At 38.4% G+C, this 21,022-nt stretch overlaps 1 protein-coding gene across 4 annotated transcripts in view; it reads right to left on the bottom strand.

The window, feature by feature from the left end:
* Nalcn (sodium leak channel, non-selective) overlaps nt 1-21,022 on the bottom strand; it is a 281,079-nt gene that overhangs the window by 172,827 nt on the left and 87,230 nt on the right. For all 4 annotated transcript variants that reach the window (XM_085698170.2, XM_048422068.3, XM_087912334.1 and 1 more), the window contains exons 8-10: nt 16,919-17,061; nt 16,680-16,784; nt 5,521-5,607 (exon numbers count right to left, since the gene is read on the bottom strand). In XM_085698170.2, the coding sequence (XP_085554296.1) occupies nt 5,521-5,607; nt 16,680-16,784; nt 16,919-17,061 (335 nt within the window). The remainder of the gene's footprint in view (nt 1-5,520; nt 5,608-16,679; nt 16,785-16,918; nt 17,062-21,022) is intronic.

The following is a 21,022-nucleotide window of genomic DNA, read 5'->3' on the forward strand; positions in this document are numbered from 1 at the left end:
ACTATTCAACTCAAGGGAAAACCTTAAAAGTAGAATAAATTAAGAAGAGGACAGAATATCAGGACTTCATGATAAAGTTTTACTAGCTATAGATTTTTCTTCTTTCTACAATCTCTTGGTTATTTACTCATGTTTTCAGTTTAAAATATGGCTTCTTGTATTTAAGTTTGGTTTGTCAGATATAAAATTTTTAGGCTGTTTATATCTAGAATTTTTTCTTCTTTAACTAAGACAAATGTTTTTCTGATGGGTACATTAGTCTAGTTTTTCAACTGTGGTCTTTAGGGACTTGGAATACATTATTTTAGGTTGTTCTGTATTTCAAAGATTTCATTGAGGCATCAGCCATTATTCTAATGGGTTTTCCTTTATGTATGACTTGTGTCTTTTAAATAGAACACAAATCTTAAAAAATTCAGAAAAATTGAAATAACTAAGTGTAACTTATTGCATCATTATACAATAAAGTGAAATTGATAGCAAAGAAATCCTAGTAAGTACACAAACTCAAGGAGATTAAAATCCATTACTGAATGATGAATGGGTCAAAGAAGAAATTAATAAACAAACAAACAAATAAATAAATAAATAAAAAGTCTTCTGAAATTAAAAGAAAATATAACACAAAAAAATCCTTGAGACACACTAAAAGTAGTCCTATGATGGATATTTATAGCTCCAAATGCCTTCATGATGCAACTAAAAAATTGAAAGCAAGAAACAAGCAAACAAAAATTCAAAACAAACAGACAAACAAAAAAGAAAAACAAGAAGCAAACCAAGTAGCTGGCAATAAATAATAAAAATCATATAGGATTGGTTTATTCAGAAATTAATGAGATAGAAAAAAAAGAAAACACAAGAACTGGTTCTTTGAGAAGATAAACAAGATTGACAAACTCTTGACACAACCAACCAAAAGAAATAAAGAGATGACCAAACTAACAGAATCAGAATGGTCGTGGAAACATTCTAACAGACACCAAACATTAAGAATAATTATAAGTGATTTGAGCATTTATACACTTGAAAATCCATACCCATGTTTGCTTGTCTTGTACCAAGTCTCCATCAACACTAACAAGTGCTTGCTATTGTGTTTTGTTTAAGCAGATCACCTGCTTCTGCTTCAATTTCCAAGACCGAATTCTTGAAATCAAGGCTTTCCACATTTGTGACCTATTCTTACATCACATTTTTTTCTCAGTTCATTCGCATTTTGCAAGTTTTCTGGTAATTTTCTTCTGAAAATATGTGTGGGAGGTCACCATGCTCAGAGTCATAGTCAGCCACTGTGGATAATGGGCAAGAACCAGAGTGAAGCTACAGTGATTAGGTAAGAGAATGGAGACAGGTACATGAGAGAAACAGAAATGAAAACTACATAGCTCAGAAGAAAAGAGGGGTACAGGATGTGCAGTGGCCTGAGATACCAGATTATACCAGCAATAGCTGTGCTCTTTGACATTGTGACAAACGTTTCTCAACTGAAAACACAAATGCTTATGTTATTTCCTCAGATTATGAGGTGGTAATGGGAGATGAACGTTGGAGTCAGTTTTAGAGCAAAGAGAAAATAATCCAGTTGGGAGGAGTGGTTTACTCAGGCCCGCAGACCAGCCGTTCTCAACATGTAGGCTGTGAGCCCCTGGGCGAAACTATCAATAAATAGACACTTACAAATTCATAGCAATAGTAAAATTACAATTATAAAGTGGCAACAAAGACAATTCTGTGGTTGGGGTCACCACAACATGAGCAACATTATTAAAGGGTCTCTGCATTAGGAAGGTTGAGAACCACTGCCTTAGACTGTGCCCCTCTTCTCTAGCCACCCTACTGTCATAGTACAAAGTGGAGACAGGAAGGAGTTCTCTATATGGCCAGCAAGTGAGTAGAGCCAGGGAAGAGAGGGCAGAGAGAGTCAGCCATTTCAGGGTGGAGCGTGAAGGCGCTTCCTGGGCTACAGGACTTTCATATATGTCTTCTTCGTTTAAGAGTGAATCTGTCAGGAATTACACACACACACACCCACACCCACACACACACACACACACACACACACACACACACACACACACACACAGAGAGAGAGAGAGAGAGAGAGAGAGAGAGATACACATTTCAACAAGTATGTTAGAGAACTTAAGAATGACCTATCAAGTCAAACAACACTGTTCTGTCAGTCCATCCTCCTGTTCTGATTTTAAAACTTTATAATTCATGGCAATGAACATTTATTTTCATTAATCTTAAACAGAAAACAGCAAGCTAAGGACATAAGACTGAAATCTTTTCTCAGCATGCCTGCATGTGATTCCCATTATACTTAGTATGCCGCCTCTGATTACAACCTTAATTTGAATCTCAGTTTCTAATTGCAGATCAGAAGTGGCTGGTCCACTAATAACATGATAATCTCTATTATTGGATCACCATATATCACGATTCATCTGCATAATTCCACAACCTATAAATGTAAAGAGAAGGCAGGAAGACCAATCGAGTTGGAACATTTGGGGTAAGGTAGAGAAGACTGAGGCACATCAATTAATTGTTCAATTGCTTATAATTGGTGGGAAAGCTCACAAGCAAAAAAGCCAGACAAGGACACAGAAAGCTAAAAAGGAGGTGAAAAATACAATATCAATGCATAAATGTAGCAAATTCAGAGCAATTGACACAAAAAAGGAAAGGAAGGAGGTGGAAATGCAATACCAACTCAGAAACGTAGCAAATTTGGAAGAATTGGCACAAAAGAGGAGAGGCATTATTCTAATATTCCCAATGTTTAGGAGATTTTGAGCCAGATGCTATTTATGCTGAGTTATAAATGTAAAATTTTGAAAATATAAAATATTGGGTGGGCTATTTTTATAATATATTTTAAAGTTTTATAATATATTTTAAAGTTTACACACTAATTGCTATTATATCATTTTTACAATATATAATAACATTAGTGTAACTTATTTTATGGGTCTCCCAAACAAGTGCCAACATTACATATAAAATTTAAAAAGGCATATTAACACTTGTATGACAGACTTTGCTTCTATGAAGAACAGGTGTATTTCTTAGTGTATTCTGTTAGCAAGTACTTGAGTGTGCCTATTGGTGCTATCTCGCTGTGATTTATTTACTCTTTTAAAATTGAGACAAAGACAAATGCCCTTTAGTGCTTTATGACAGATAAACACGTAGACCTGTGGTAAACAATACTCAGTTCTATTCGGGGGGAGGGGATGAAGAGCTAGGAAACAAAGGCAAAATTGAGTCTCTCTGATTAATGTTGGTTATTTAACACCCGTTTCTCCTGCAAGAAAAAACTCCACATTAGTAGGAGCCACACCAACCATGATCTCTACAAAAACTACGCCCAAACCTGTAGTAGCTCTATATGCATTTACTAAAGGAAAGAGCATGCGTGTAAGAGCGGCGCAACATTAGAAGGTCTTAAAGTGCTCGGCTTCTCCTGGAACCCCGCTCTAGTTGTCTTCATGAGCCTCACTTCCAGGAACCAGAAATTGAACCAATTATGGCAATAACAACCACTCTGATAAAAGGCATTTATTTCTATTTTCATGTCACCGTGGTCTCAAACAAGCAGTACTTCCTGGGACTAAAATGGCTTTAGATAACTTTGGATGGATTATTTGTCTCTTATTTGGTACTCTGCTAGTTTATTTTCCAAACAAGTCTGTGACTCCTTGAATATTTTTTTCAATCGGGTAAAACATGGAATTCTGCAAACAATGGTAACAGTAATGGTAGAAGCAGCTGCTATATTTGTATATTAGTGATGGTAGTACAATCAACATAGATCAGAAGAAAACCAGAAGATAATATTTAATATTACCATTATACATCTGGGAATAATGAACTTAGCTTCCATTATTTAAATGATAGAAACACATAAATAAGCAACAAAATGAAGAGGCAACCTACAAAACGGGAAAATATTTGTGCACCTTATATAGGAAAGAAAAATAAAATCTTCAATATAAATTTAAATATTCAAGAGGTTAAATATCCGAAGAGGAAAAAAGTAAACAAATCTGAGTGAATTTAGAAGTTTAACAGGTAGGGACCCCAGACCCTATCTTCTGACCATTTGAGTCTTGTCATGACTTCAGATGCCCTTGCAATCTATCATCCCATGCTTAATTTTAGAATTCTTTGTGCTATCAAAACATCTTGATGTCATCTTGCTCTGGAGATTGGTCATGTAGCATAACAAATCATGTGCTGATATATTTCATTCCCAGTTACCTATGGAGGTATTGCACAGTCCTACATAACTCAGACATTTTAGGAAATATTTTGACAAGAATTAACATGATGACAAAATTTTCTGTTGATTGATAGTGTCGAAATGCTTTTGTTTATGTGCCATTCATCATTTATCAAATCCCCACTTACTTGTTATTTTTTTGTCAGCTTGACACAAGCTATGGTCATCTTAGGAGACCTGAGAAAATGTCTCTATCATATTGGCCAAAAGGAAAGCATTTGGGTTCATTTCCTTGATTAATAATTGCTATGGGAGGGAGTCTGCCCATTGTAGGTGGTGCTGCCCCTTGATAGGGTGCTGTGGAATATTATTTTAAGTAGGCAAAAATGTTACATTTGTTTATGCTACACTTGTTTAATGACATAAGGATGTGTGTTTAATTGTGTAAAGATATGCTGCAATTGTTTCACCTTGCCTGCCTAAGGTACCTTATTGGTCTAATAAAGAGTTAAACAGCTAATAGCTAGCCAGGGGAAAGATGGTGGGGCTAACAGGCAGTGAGAATAAATAGGAGGAGAAATCTGGGCTTGAAGAGAGTGGAAGAATGAGAGAATTGGGGGGGGGGGGAGAAAGAGGGACATACCTGGGGCGAGAAGCCAGGCAGTCTCTAGCCAGCCAGCCACAAGACGTAGTGAAAGTAAGATATACAGAGGAAAGAAAAAGTAAAAAGTTCCAAGGCAAAAAGTACATAAAAAGAAACAGGTTGAGTTAAAAGAGCTAACTAGAAGCAAGCCTAAGCTAGGCCAAACATTTATAATTAATAATAAGTCTCTGTGTCATGATTTAGGAGTTGGATGGTGCCCAAAAGAAAAGCCCTGGTACAGTAGGTGATCTTGGATGGTAACACACTGAATGAGACAAGGGCAGTAAGTAGCATTTTTTCCATTGATTCTGCCTCAGTTCCTGACTTTAAGTTCCTGCTTCAAGTTCCTGCTTTGACTTATCTCTGTAGACTGTGACCTGGATATCTAAACCAAATGAGTTCTTTCTACCCAATTTGCTTTTGGTCAAGGTCTTTATCACAGCAACAGAAAACAAAGTAAGGTACCTACTATACATTTAAATGAATACTAGCTAGGTTATGAATACAGAACAGAATAAAACATTGCCCCGACTTCTTGATAAATCTGGGCAAATCTAGAGCTTGTAGTCTATGGATTTCTTTGTATTAAATAAAAGTCAATGATTCAGGCTGAATGATTTTTTAAAATGGTGTTGTGCTTTACCTGTAGGCAGGCTGGGGCTCGTCCCTGGGGCTTGTTGACATCCACGGCTACCAGCTGCCAGCCACCAGAAGCATCTTCATGGAACATCTTTAAGACAAGGAGAGCGATGAGTCAGAGATGGTGAGCATGGAACATTGAGAACTCTAGTTTTGTCTGCAGCTTTTTACGTGTTTAAATATTACTGAGAATCTGTCTTCTTAAAGATTTATATTTGGGTCTTGAAACATTTCAGCTATGCTCATTTTAATACTGAAGACAGGAGAATAATAATAACACTCTCATGAGCAATGGTAATAATTTGCATTTAGTGAGCACTTGTTTCTGCCCTAAACAGATTTTGCATATGTAATCTTTTAGATACTCTTCTATGCAGGAAAAATATTTTGGTGTCTTTAGGTGGTTATATTCACTATTAGTTTTTAGCTCTGCAAGAAAGTGTAGTTAGAATTCCAAAGCATTATGTCTCATCAGTTGAGTATATGTAGGAAGATTTTTTTAAAATCTTAATTGATATTTCTTAGTGAGTTAACACAAAAACATCTTCTTGTCAAACAATATCAGGAGGTCACTGGTGCGGGAGAATTATCTGTATTCTGTCAATCATGTATTTTAATAAAACGCTGATTGGCCAGGCAGGAAGTATAGGCGGGTCAACCAGACAGGAAGTAGAGGCAGAGTAATGAGAATAGGATAAGGCTAGGGAGGAGAAAGGTTCCTTGGGCATTCCTGTACAGACCACCGAAGAGGCAGCATGTAACTTGCCCAGCAGAGAAAGGTACGGAGCCATTATGGCTAACATAGATGAGAATAATGGGATAATATAAGTTATAAGAGTTAACAAGAAGCCTGACCTAATGAGCCAATCAGTTTATAACCTTATGGAGTCTTGTGTGTGATTTTCTTTGTTGCTTGCCGGCTGTTGGGGTACTGGGAGGGACAGAAACCCCAACAAGCCAGCCCTCATACTACAGATGGCGCCCAACATGGATAACTGAATCCACAGAAAGCTTGAGAAAGCTTGGGAAAGAATAGAGTAAAGCATGGTTTCTTGGTAGCAGCAATTTCTCGGGTCTGCTCTGCTTGCTAGAGGCAAGCAAGCACTCTCATCTAAGAGAGGCTTCCTGACTCAGCTTTAGCTGCAAAACTTTGCAGCTCTTTTAAGAGGTCCTGCCACTAAACACTTAAACTGTGTTTAGGAAAATCTGAATGCATGCTTTTCGGTTTTCAGTCGTAGCAGGAAAAAAAGCTGCACTGTTTTAAAATGCCGGCTTTCTGGGCTGTCCTGCCAGGGCAAACTCTGACTCTTTCAGACAGGCAGTCCTACTGAGTGTGGTCTGTGAGCAGAATGCTGCAGCTTGCTTGCTAGCAAGGACCTTGAAACGCCATAGAGTTGTGGCAGTGAACACAGCTCTGGCTGGTATCTCAGCCATGAGGCTGAAAAGTTAAAAAATGAGCTGGATCTAGCCATCAAAGCCACGGCTCTCCATATTGCTTAGTAAATTAAAGGCTTATGTAGTCAGAAAAAGAGAGATATACAGTAAAGAGAGATTCAAAGAGAAAGAAAACCTCTAACTGGTTTACACTGTGTTAAAAATATATGCAGGCTAAAGGTGAAAGTCATTAAAAATAAAAAAGAAAGAAAGGGAGAAATAGGGTGTAGTGGTACACACCTTTAATCCCAATGCCTGGGAGGCAGAGGTACATTGACCTCTGTGACTTCAAGGTGTGGTAGCACACACCTTTAATCCCAATGCCTGGGAGGCAGAGACAGACAGATCTCTGAGTTCAAGGTGTGGTAGCACACACCTTTAATCCTAGCACTGGGGAAGCAGAGACACGTGGATCTCTGTGAGTTCAAGGTGTGGTAGCAAACACCTTTGAGCCCAGTACTGGGGAGGCAGAGACTGGAAGGATCTCTGTGAATTCAAGGACAGCCTGCGTGTTATTCCAGGACAAAGATATACAGACAACCTGTCTCAAAAAGTAAAAGTAAAAATAAAAGAAATAGAGGTTAAAGTAAAGCCACACAAAGATGGAAAATACAAAGAGAATCTTGATACTGTATGCCATTATGCTCTCTTTGAATTGTTTGAATGCTGAGGAAGGAGCAACAGCTGCTAAAGGACTGTTGTTTATAAATGCTGCTGAACTAACCCAAGAAAGGTATTTTGAAAACACCTTGGCTTCAAAATTGAAGTCAAAAGGTATGCTACTTTGGAGAAGAGATTCTGCTTTTGTTTCCACAGAAAACGAGAGGCTCTGGATTTATTCAGAGTTAAGAAAAATCACCTTTGACCAAGGGAGGCCACCTGAAAAATCTCCGACAGGAATAGATGGCCCAGATGTCTGAGTTCTTCATCCAGAACAGGTTCAAGACTGCTGCCTGAGATGATCAAGACTCACAGGATACTTCAGTCAGGACTTGATTATAACTCTAAATTTTCTTTAGGTCCCCATAAGATTATCAGCACCCCCAACCAGCAGGAAGTAGCCTGAAATACTACGCCCACATTCCCAACAAATGGACTATGGGTATTTTCCTTTGTTTTTTTTTTTTTTAAAAAAAAAGAGGGAAATGGTGCGGGAGAATTATCTGTATTCTGTCAATCATGTATTTTAATAAAACGCTGATTGGCCAGGCAGGAAGTATAGGTGGGTCAACCAGACAGGAAGTAGAGGCAGAGTAATGAGAATAGGATAAGGCTAGGGAGGAGAAAGGTTCCTTGGGCATTCCTGTACAGACCACCGAAGAGGCAGCATGTAACTTGCCCAGCAGAGAAAGGTACGGAGCCATTATGGCTAACATAGATGAGAATAATGGGATAATATAAGTTATAAGAGTTAACAAGAAGCCTGACCTAATGAGTCAATCAGTTTATAACCTTATGGAGTCTTGTGTGTGATTTTCTTTGTTGCTTGCCGGCTGTTGGGGTACTGGGAGGGACAGAAACCCCAACAAGCCAGCCCTCATACTACAGGTCACCTTCAACATGTGGAGTGATTTCAATGCTAGTAGGATGAGAGGGTGCTTAACTGACTTTGTGTAATTATTTTAACATGGTCACAATCAATTTTCCTAACAGAAACTTAATGGGTTTATTTACAAAAGTACATGTCATTTATATTGACTTAGAAGGCTTAGAAGAGATAAGTTTCAAAATGTTGTTGGCCAACCTGAGACTCACTCCCTCGGGTGTCTAGGTGATTGATAATCTTATGACATAGTTCACTCCCATGTAAGTTCTCATTTGTCAACATTATATCCAGATGGAAGACACTTCCCACTTACCCTGTTCCTCAGGAGCAGTGTGTGCGTCTGTGTGTTGGTTGGTTGGTTTTAATGAGGTAAAGTAGAATTAAAGTTTACTTAAAAAAAATAAAGATGCTAACCATAATAATCCACTGTTTTGTTTCTGCCCAAAGTCACTTTTTTATACACTAAACATTTTCATTATTACCAATACTTATGGCTTTATGTTGGTCCAACCCCCACATTGTAAAGGGAAATCGTTAATGGAAATCTGAGTGACACAGTACATGGATCATTACCGATGTGCCATAACCATACTTTCAAACACTACCAGAGAGATTGTAGTTCATTTGCAGTAAGAAAAGTTTTCTTTCTATCATGATTGAAAATGGGAAATAAGTGCTTAACCCTACAGGCAACATACCTAGATTTTAAATGAAACGACTGAGGTTCACCTTTGCAGAAAGATTCCTTGACTATAGATGCTATCACAAATAGTAGTCCCAGATGTCTGTTTCAGAACTCACCTTCTCTTTAGAATAAAAGTGAAAATCTATTTTTGGTGGTAGAACTAAGTACATCCTTCATGACTGGACCCATTCTGAGGGTATAGACTGGCTGGGAAAACAAACCAGCTAAAGGGAACTTTAAAGACCCTGTCAGGATTCTGGGATTCCTTTTGTATGGGCAAATGTCAAAACCTATGCTGTCAGTCACCAGCTAAGAACACTCTGCCAGTTCCTTCTATACTGTCTTGTCAAGGCACAAAGCACGCCTGGGGCTAATATTTCCTTTCATTGGGGCAGACTAATTTTCTATGCTAAATTATTTTTCTCCAGCAGACCAACCTCAAATGAGTCAATTTAACTGTCAGCAAAAGTGTTATCTGAAGGTCACCCCTGTGTTTGAAATAAAGTAACAGAAATGCAAAAAGTGTCTCATTTTCTTTGGAACCTCAATCATACAACATTTAGATTGGTTAGTATAACTATAGATCTTTGAGATTGAAACTGGACTCGCCAATGGAGACAAAAAAAAAAATCCCAAGGGGCTCAGATCTCTTGGGAGGATTCTGGGTATGACTGTGATCATTCTTGGTTTGTCTTCCAATATCAGGGCATTTTTATAAGACTCCAAAAAAAAAAAAAGAAAAAAAGGAAAAGTTCTTACCCTTTCCTAGCAGCTTATTTTGACCAGGTGACTGACTATATACTGTAAGCAGAACTTTATTGGTCTTCCTGTATTTCTTTTCTGCTGACTTGAATATAGATGTAAGAGTTACAACTATAAGAGGCATCATAGTCTTCTACGTAACCATGGGAAAGGAGACTGTGCAAAATGGAGCAGAAAGGTGATGGTGAGTGAAGGCTCATTGGCAGCCTGGACCAGTGAGCCAGCTTTACCCAGAGAGGACACAAATCTACATCACGAATGTTACTTATATTCAGTATTTGGCCTATATAATAAAATATAACATGGGTGGTTTTAGTTAAAATGTTTTAATCATATGACTTTTGTCTTCTGATTCTATCACTAAACTGTGATCCAAAAAATGTGCATAAGATAAAGATCAACCAATATCCCAAGGATAACCATTACTGACATTTTAAACTTTAAGCAGCCAAATGCTTTAAGCAGAATTTAATGGGTCATCTAGCAGGGACATGGAGACAGTAGTGCTGAGGGTGATTTGGACTGTGAGGGCCTGGCTCAAGACATCTCAGAGGAGGATATTAGTAGGTGGCCTAGAGATCATTCTTTCAATATTTTGGTGAAGAGCGTGGCTGCTTTTTATCCTTTCCCAAAAAGTCTGCAGGAGACTAAATAAAAGAATTATGGATTAACAGCTTTACAGAGGACATTTCAAAACAAAACAACCTGGCATTGACTGTGTTGCATGGCTACTAATGGCCAGTCTTGTTCAGGTCTATAATGAAAGGGAGCAAATTGACCAAGGAAAAATACAAAATGTACAGAGGAAAAAAGGAGCACTAAGAAGTGTGAACAGATTAAAGAAAAGCCTGGTGCTAAGTGGAATAAAGAGAGCTGTGGCCTCAGATCAAGCTAAGCTTCCAATTTGCGGAAAAGAATTAAAGAAGACTAAAAAGGAATAAAAGAAAAGCTTAGGGCCAGGCACAGTGGTGCACACCTTTAATCCTAGTACTCAGAAGGCAGAGGCTGGCAAATCTCTGAGTTCAAGGCCAGCCATGGTCTACAGATTAAGCCAAGATTAGACAGTGACAGAAACCATCAAAAACAGAAAGCCAGTGAAAATATAATTGAATGAGTAGGCCATGTTCTGGCCCCAGCAAGCAGCAGAACTTGGCAGTTTCATCCATGTGATTTTGGATTTAGAGTCAAGGATATAAGAAATGGGTTATAGAAACTCCCTCTGTGACTAATGAAAGCTGGTGAGTCCAGACATGAGTAAGGGTTATCATCACTAATGGCTCAGAGAGGCCATTGAGTGAAGCTATGAATGTGAAGCCTGGATTGCTTTGGAAACCTCAAAATGTTGGCAAGGACAGTGTCATGGGATACCTGTCCAGGAAAGCTGCTAACAGGAAGTGGAACCAGTCCACAAGAAAGAAGTATGTTGCACTCAGCAAAACTGAAAGTAGTCGGAGATCTGAACAGCATTTTGGCATCACCTGATGAGTCTCTGAAGAGACTTTTGACTTTTAAACAGTGTTGAGACTGTTAATGACTATGTGGACTTTTGAAGATGGACTATGGTATATCTATAAGTCTGTTGGGGCCAGGGAATGGAATTTGATGGTTTAAATGAAAATAGTTCTCATAGGCCCATAGAAAAAGGCACTATTAGAATGTTTGTCCTTGTTGGAGGAAGTGTGTCACTGAGGGTTGATTTGAAGTTTCAGATGCTCAAGCCAGGTCCAGTGTCAATCTCTCTGTTGCTTGCAGATGTAGATCTAGATGAATAACTCTCAGCTCATTCTCCAATACCATGTCTGCCTTTGAACCACCTGCTTCCTGATGATGACATGCAACTAACCACTGACCCTCTAAGCCATCCCAAATTAATTGTTTTGCTTTTTAAGAGTAGCTGTGGTCCTGATGTCTCTTCACAGCAATAGAAACTTTAACTAAGACAATTTTCTTCTAGGAATGGACTTAGGAGGACCTTATCAATCAGCAGTAAGTGTCATCTTCTTAAGGACAGAGAATTTCACATTGGGATAGAACAGAGAGGACACTGGTAGTAGCCTGCAATGGCTATATTATAATAAATAATGGTGTGTATTTTTATATTATTATAGACTTCTTTTTTATTTTAGACAGAAAGGTAAAATGTGGCATTTTATCTGTATTTTAATAAATAAAGCTTGACTGAAGATCAGAGAGTAAAACAGCCCCATGTTGGGTTCCAAATGAAGCATGATTAATAAAAACTCAGAGAGAGAAATTGGGGCTCAATTTGAAGACCTAAAAAGCAAAGCAGCCAGCCACTGACTTTTACCTCGACCTCAGTTCAGAAATGGTGATCCTGCCTCCAGGAATCTCATAATGAGTCTGAGACTGAGAACTGTTTTCTCCCATTTTATAGTCCTCTCTGGAACTGGGATTAAAGGCATGCACTGCCTGGTTTCTATGGCAACTAGTGTGGCTACTGGGATTAAAAGTGTGTTTTACCACAACCTGGTCTGTAAGACTCACCAGTGGAACTGTTTTATTCTCTGATCTTCAGGCAAGCTTTATTTATTAAAATACAGATGAAATGAGGAAGGAACTCACAATGAGTAAAAATGAAGGCTTGGCAACCTGAATGGAGTCTCATGTTATCTACAATCATACAACATAATGAAATTATCCCTATTTGCCATTTTTTAATCTGCAATATGGAAACAATAAAAGTACCCACTTCATAATATTGCTGTAGGAATTAAGACAGGTTGTAGTGTCACTGTTCTATGCTAAATGCCCCTGTTGATATAGTGTAGCGATTACAAGAAGATGCTATCAGTTAGTGGGAGTGACAGTATCCATCACAATGTAAGGGGCATCCATGGACATGTCCCTCTCAGTACAAGCATTTGGGAAAGAATGAGGATTTCAGCCCCATGAATTAGCTCAAGCTTGTTCTTTTAAAAAGATAGAATTTTGTGATGGGCAGCTTGATTTACAAAATAGTTAAGAATACTCTTGTCTGGGGACGAAACATCATCCCAGTCATCAGGTTATCCATTGAAGTGAGGTCAGATAAATCACAAAAGAAGCAATGGGAATCTTAAAAAAGTGAATTAAAATTATAAACCTAAAATGTGCACACACATATATAGACATATGTACTGTGGAGAAAAACTTTATTTTGAAATTGCTCTGCTCTTTTTAAATTAAGTATTTAAAGACAGATTATTTATTAAACTCATGAGCATGGTTACCTGGCTCAAATTTTTAATCAAATATGTTTAATCCATGAATGTCAGTACATACACATGAGACTAACACTCAGGAGGCTGGAGGAGAACCACTATATGTTCAAGTCTTCCTGGGCTATTGAGTGAGACCCTATGTCAAAACGAATTAGAAAAAATATTCAGCAAAATAACACATTTAGTGAGTCAGTCTCACAAAGCTTCATTTTCACTCCTCACTTCTTATGGTAAAGGCTTCATCCATTCCCAAGGTTTTTCACTGAAAAGAGCTCACTGTTACACCAATCTGGGACAGCCCTTCTCTGAGCTGCATCCATTACTGGCCTTCTCACACATCTGAGTAATATCTATTCATGTGAAAATTCTGGCTTTGGGACACTAAGCAATTTTTTCCTCAAGTTGAGCATTAGGTTATATGGAGTGTTTCTTTTCTTTTGGGTGAATAAATTCTTTCCATTTTTTTTGCTCATGTGTCTTTCATTTATGTCTTTCTGCTTTTCTTGCTGAGGAGCACACATTCTTACAGAAGTTCATTTAGACAAATTCTAAGGATGCTGACAGGAAGGCAGAGAAGGAACAACTCAAAATCACCCCTTTACTTGCATCTGCTCCACCTTATCCATCATGTAGCTTAGCTAGAGAATAATAATTCAAACAGCATGTGTCGGCAAGAGTGTTCAGTCACAGATGAAAGTCTCAGGAATACTGTTGTTCTCTTCACGAAGCTTACTTGCCATAACTCCAAAAGGATGCCATTGGGCCATGGAACCTTTATAAAATTCAGGTATGCATGGGTTAACTCTCTTGGCATACACAGGGTGCAAAAGTGGTCAGCATGGCTCTGGGCTTTGATGGATCCTTAAACTTTATTCTGGACAAAGTGAAATCAGCTTATCCTTAGCCTAAGCAATCTAGGTGAAGAGCCGGCAAGTGTCTAAAGGGAGGTGTTCAGTATGATATGTGAAGGTCTGGATTAGGGAGAATTCCTGCATGTAAAGGTTTCCTAGCTCACATCAGCACATACTAACATCCAATTGTAGGGCCACACCCCTAAATATGTTGACATGAGAAATTTTATTGTGAATTAACAGAAGACATATTTTGTAAAAGGAATGTGAACCTTTGCCTGATACACCAGTCCCTCTCTGAGTATGCGACAACAGTTGCCGATCCCAAGAACTATGCAGGAAGGAGTCACTGGTCCCAGCACAGCTCAGGCAGGTCCATGATTAGGAACCTGAAAGGATCCTTTCTGGTTTCTTTTCATTTTGCTGTTGCACGCCATAACATGCTATGCACAAAAGCTTAAAAATTTGTATTTCCTTAATTTGTTTCTATGTGGCTACTCAGAGATATTTGGTAATGATCATTCAAATGAAAAAATACTACTTTGATAGTTTAAAGAAAATTTTTATTTTCATGGTTTCTGTTTTTCTTCTGAAATATTAGGGCCAAGTTTTAGTGGACTGCCTATGTCCAAAAGTCTACTATATCCTCATCATATACGCATGTGTGTCTGAATGCATATACATGTGTACATTTCTATGACCATGATTATCATAGGAAATTTACATATTTAGGGATTATTGATAAGCATAATATTCCCAGTCTTCTTTAATTCTTTAGTGAGAAAAACACAGTGATCATAAATTTCCCACATTGTAGATAAAGGCAAGAAATGGCTTCATGTCCAAAAACCTTTGTATCATATAATAATCATCATGATTTTACCACTTCGGAACCTATTATCTCCGAATTCGACTCTTGTGATTTAGTACCTTAAACCAATGAAATAGAAGTCCGGGCTCTGAGGTTGGTTAGATTTTACAAATGTAACCGGCATGGCAGACAAATGTTCCGCCTCCCTTCTGTACACATAAAAGCATCTGGGACCTCTTAGAAGTGGTGACTGAGTGGTGGGTGGAGCCTGAAGCCAGTTGCTAGGCTGCCTAAGTGGTATTTTACCAAGAGGCAGCCTGCAGGAGCTTTGGTTGCTTAGCAACCAGGTCCTCAGCCGTAGCATTTTTCTTAATGAAGGTTTTTCACAGTTCTCTGTGTGATTACCTCTGCTGAACATCCAGGCGCGTTCCCTCTTGAATTCCCGACTTATGCCTCCACATTAAGTGCAATTTTGTACGAACGTTGTTCAAAATTTTCACATTTTGTCTCCTATTATAACTGCTAGCTGGTTTGGCGCTTTACTTTTCCAGCTGTGACTTTTATCTGTCAGAGTTACTTAATAAGCAAAATATGATTTTAGGGACATTTTAGGCCATTGCCTGGGAGCGCTGCATGTAAGAGCTGCATTCACTGCTCTGTGTTCCATTTACATCTCAATGTCTGTCAAAGAAAACATGCCTGCCAAGAGGCTGTCACCTAAGGGAAGACCTGAAACTGTTACACCTCACAGTAGGCTAACGGGGACCAGATAACGAATAAGGGCTTTCTGGGTTGATTCTTTGAAAGTGTCATAACCTGGCATTGATGGCTTAACCTGTGTAGCATATTAATTTCTTTTCGTGGAAGTTGGAATTATTTTTGTTAAATTTGAGTAACACTGACATGATTTTACTTGTAACAGAGACTGAACAATTCTGGCATCTGTGGCATCATAAATGTCAGCTTCCTATGTTTAACAACACTTGAACATAGGATTGCTGAAAGTCTAATCAGAAGGTCTTCAATATAAAATTTTCACTTTGGCTTTTCCATCAGTAGTCTATACAACCATTTTCAAACATTTTTTTCATAATTTAATCTAAAAAATGTTAAAAGTATTAAAATGTTTCATTAATAATTCTGGGTTTTTCTTTTTCTCTCTTTCTATTCATTCTAGAATATATGCAAGCTTGCCCTTTCTGTATCTAAAAAACAAAATGTGAAAACAAAAATAAATAAGTAAATAACAGGATATCAGAATGCCTCAAACATAGTTGAATGCTCTGCTGCTTTTGTGATATTTCATGCTATCTCTAGCTTTTTGGGCAAAGGAAACCATACTGAATACCGATGACTTCTCAAGAGCCACAGTTGTGCAATGGGAATTGAGGAATCCTCTTTATAGTTTCTTCTACCCTTATTGGTTTGTTCTGAATTAAACACATTTACAACACCAACACTTCTAATCCTCCATATAAGGACCACTGTATAGGCTTGCGGTTATACTAATAAAGGTCAAAAAAAATAATGAAAACTTCTACTTGTTGTATTTACTCGGTAAGCCTTTGTGGACTTGTGGTCTTGGAATCAAATCAAAGGTCCATAATAAACATGGCAATTTTAGTTTTGTGTTGAAGTCACCCATGGCTTTTTAAACATGACCTTCACCACACCACAGCAAAAGTCTGGGATGACTGTTCTGGCTTTGGACCTCTTCATTTGTATTTCCACACCGCTCTCCCACTGTGCCATGTTGTAGCATCCCATTCCAGGAGCGTTTCCCAGGACTTCCCTGCTATGAGGATGTGGTGCCTGAGGCTGAATGAATGGCAATCATCTCGCCAGAAAGATACCTGTGTGGTTGCAGTGGAAGTTGTGCTGCTCCGAGTTCCCCACATTTGCTGAAATTGTACCCTGATTTCGGCAAAAGTCTCAATGATGACGGCAATAAACACATTCTGAAAGGAAACGCAAACCACATTTAGCAAACATTGAAGACGGAGAAACCTAGTGATCAATTAAATCAAATAAAATAAGACGCTCGCCGAACATGATAAAATAGATACACTGTGAGCACATTTTTTTCCAGTACCTTAACAAGCCAGGCAAGGAAGAAAATCAGAGTGATGAAATAGAAGTAGGAACGCCAGCGAGGGAAACTGTCGATTGCTCTGTACATGAGGAACACCCAGCCTTCCTGAGACGAAGCCTCATAGACTGTGAATATACTCGTGCCTGTCAAGACAGAACAGCAGACGGCATCACCATGGGCTTTTGAAACGAGAAAACATGTCTCAGACAATCAGTAGTTATCCACACCATTGTCTCCATAACAGAAGCTCCTCTAAAAGGGATTAAAATTATGCGTGGCATTTTGCAGTTCTTAGGGTTTGGGTAAAGTTGTGTCTGACTTCAAGGCAGGGTAATTTCAGTATCATCAACAACAGAACAGCTTCCTATTGTGTCTTTAGATGTTTAAGGCATTTGGCATGGTGAAATGAAATAAACATTGAAACCTTGTAGAGTAGAAGAATACTGCAAGATTGTGTGGCATGGAAACTCCACACTTGGGGCTTGGCAATACTGTGAGGGTGCTCGAAATACCTGCCCCACCTTTAACCAGCATGATGCAAACCTGAGAATTCGGTTGTAATTGGAGTCATTTTCTCACTGGGGAACTTAACTACTTCAGGTTCTGGGAATTAACTTGGTAGAACTCATGTCAGGACTCATCATGCTTAGGTGTGGGGCTGTAAATTATCCTCTACTGCTTTGCAGTGTTAGGAACTAGCATCTCATTGAACACACTCCTGGTAATGACAATGAAATTTAAAATACATGGCTAGCTATAGAACACTGTAGTTTAAGAGAACCTGAGATACTGAACAGGAAAAGACATATTTTAGTCTTGACAACACAAAGAGATCTTTACAGAGACTAGAGCATATTGATATTAAAAGACTTATTCAAGGATTAATTATGATAGTTTGGAGAACTGAAATTAACCCAGTCTCACTGGAATAAGTTTCTAGAACACCATTCCTTTCAACTCAGTAACCTTTTGTGTACAGCCTCCTGCTGTTGTGAGTTTTCACTGGCAATTTCTGTACGGCCTTGACAATGATAAATGATGAGTTCTCAAGACATTTCAGGCACCACCATCATCAATATAGAATAGAAACATCCAGTTCAATAATACTTCATAATAAACATAAAATTTGCTATGTACTTAAAGTTGTTTGTAAAATCTGATGTGTCTTGTTCATAAAACTGATAGATATATGACTTCAGTAAGTTCAATCAGCATAAAGGACTTAAATTATTATGGAATAAAACCAATATTGACCAATTAACATTATAATCATGAGAAACAATGCAATTATGATATCTATGTGTCTGAATGACCAAAACTAAGAAGGCTTGGAAGAATCTGGTGTGTTTGCAGGAAGAAGGGGAGCCTTAAAGGAACACGGAAGCATTCAGAGCTGATGTATGTATTTCCATTGCACACAGGGATTTATGATGGAAAGTCACTGAAAATGAAGACAGTGAGAAATAGAGGTCTGAAAGGAAAGCAGAGTCCTATGTGGTAAATTTTCACTACAAAATCACTTTATATAGAATATTTTCTGCAAAATGCAACTGGCTTTATGTATTGCCTCTCTTTTTAAATGCAGCTTTTAAGATTTATGTTCAACATATATTTAATTGACTTGCATAGTTATGGGGTATGGTACAACACTTTAATACACATATTTAAGTAACATAATGATAAAGTGAAGGTACCTGGCATTCAGACCAACTTTCTTTTAGCTATTTGAGACAGAAAAATTAACCATCTGAGTGCCATCCCTGGAACCAACGTTGAAAAATCTGATACACTGGTAGGCACCTGCAATACCAGAACCCTTACTGTGAGGTGGTAAGGTAGAGATGGAGAACCACCCAGAAGTTCGAGGACCAGCTAGCCTGGAATACATAGTTCAGTAACAGAAACAAGACAATGCCTGTTTCAAAACAAGGTGGAAGGAGAAAACTGCCTCCCAAACATTGTCCTTTGATCTCCACATGCATATTGTGGTATGCATAATTGTCATCAACACACACACACACACACACACACACACACACACACACACGTTTGCAGCCAGAGTTATCAGTATGCCATTGGACATAAGAAGGTGCTTCTACTGGGCTGCACAAATCTATTATTACCCAACTTCCTTCCAGGCTATTTTGTTCTAGACTTCTATGAGACTGAGTTTCCAGATTCCACAGACAATTAAGAAAATGAAGTACACAAGCTTCCATTTTTACTTTGGTAAATTATTACCATAAGAGTTTGTTTTATAAAACATGTTTAGCTAAGGGAATCTCTGTCTTTTTATGTAGGAATATGGGCAAGAGGTGACAAGGGCAAATATTACCAACTATTAACCACCTTTTGAAGAGAAGAAAACTGAAGGTTGCTAGTTACCAAATTTCTTGAGCTGGAACAGTGATAGGAACAGAATTGAACTCATTTTTCAGGTCACACACACCTAAAACTTTTTTTTTTTAAAATTTCAAGCACTTTTTTTTTCTTGCTTGAGATTAGACTATAACAAGAAATTTTCTCCATTGTTATGTTTATTTGAACAAAATCTATTTCTTTATGGATGATGATGCTATAATATATCAAAGAGCTTGTACAATATGGCTGTTGTAAATGTACACACACACACACACAAGGTTGTACAAGATGGCTGTCGTAAATGTACACACACACACAAAAGGTTGTACAAGATGACTTTCATAAATGTACACACACACACACAAAAGGTTGTACAAGATGGCTGTCGTAAATGTACACACACACACACAAAAGCAAGGTTGAGGCCTGAGCAACATGGACAAAGAACAAAATGCCCGAAAGAACACAGTAACTGCCCAGCCAGTGAATGTTCTGAACACACGCAGCACTTTTATCTGTGTACACTTAACACAAAGAAGGACAATTTTAATATAAACAACTTATGTCCCATTATTTCCTTCTAGTTATTGAAGGAAAACAGAAAAGTGGCTGCAGAAATCCATTATGAACCACTATTAAAGTTTAACAGCATCACCAATGGTGCATTTTCTGTTAAAATTGGGATTGTCAACATAAAATTAATCCCCTGATCTCCTTGCTCAAGCCTGTCTGTACTACATCTACAGGGAAGATTCCATTTGGAATTAAGGGCAAAATAGTTCGTGCAATATGTAATCTTGAGGCTTTCTCTCCACTTTTCCTCATCCAGCAAAGTGAAAAGCTGGAGCCAATAATAACCCACAGAGCAGTTCAAAAATGAGGTGTGTTGATGATAAAATAGAAAACTGAAAATATTACAAAAAGACAGCAGGACAGAGGTGACTGCTTAAAGAAAGTCTCCCAGTCCTGTGCAAACTACACCAGTCAGATGGATTTGAGAATGGCAGAGAAGGTTGAGGGGTCGAAGGCAAGAAAGTGCAACACTCCTCCTTAACCTTCTTCTGGTTTTGCAAAACGCACAGAAAGAAAGGCACTTCTTGAAAGATCTTCAAAGGTCTGACTAGGATTTAAAGAAGATACAAGAGAAATGCATGGATTCATTTTCCATGGCTAGTGCTGGCCCTGGGCAAAGAGGCCATGGCTATTTACTGGGAGCTCTGTGCTCTGTCTGCTGTCTGTCTGTCCCATGCTGCTTCCCTCTGGCTTCTCATCAGTCTCCTGTTCTGCAATGCAGGGGACTCAGCCACTTTGACCCAAGGAACATAAAGAGACAGTCGCCAGAACTCCCAAAGAGACAAAAATTCTGTCAGTTCATTACCATGACCACTCTGATCTTAAAACTCATTTGTTTTTGTCCTGGGCATTAAGTACTGAGGAAATAACAATAGATTAAACAATGATCATATCGTCTGTGACTGTGTATATATGTATTTATGTGTGTGTACATGTGTCTATGTATATGTAGCTATGTATTTGTGCTTGCACATATATGTGTGCACATGTAGGGCAGAGGTCAAACTTGAGGGCTATTTCCTAGTATCCAACATCCTCTGTGTGTGTGTGTGTGTGTGTGTGTGTGTGTGTGTATGTGTGTATGTGCTTTTGCTTGTTTGTTTTTTGAGGCAGCCACTCACTGGAATTCCCTCCTCCACATTAGGCTAGGCTGGTTGGTCGGTAAGCCCA

This window comes from Myodes glareolus, chromosome 12 (assembly GCF_982192425.1).
Source record: "Myodes glareolus chromosome 12, mMyoGla1.1, whole genome shotgun sequence".
Lineage (NCBI taxonomy): Eukaryota > Metazoa > Chordata > Mammalia > Rodentia > Cricetidae > Myodes > Myodes glareolus.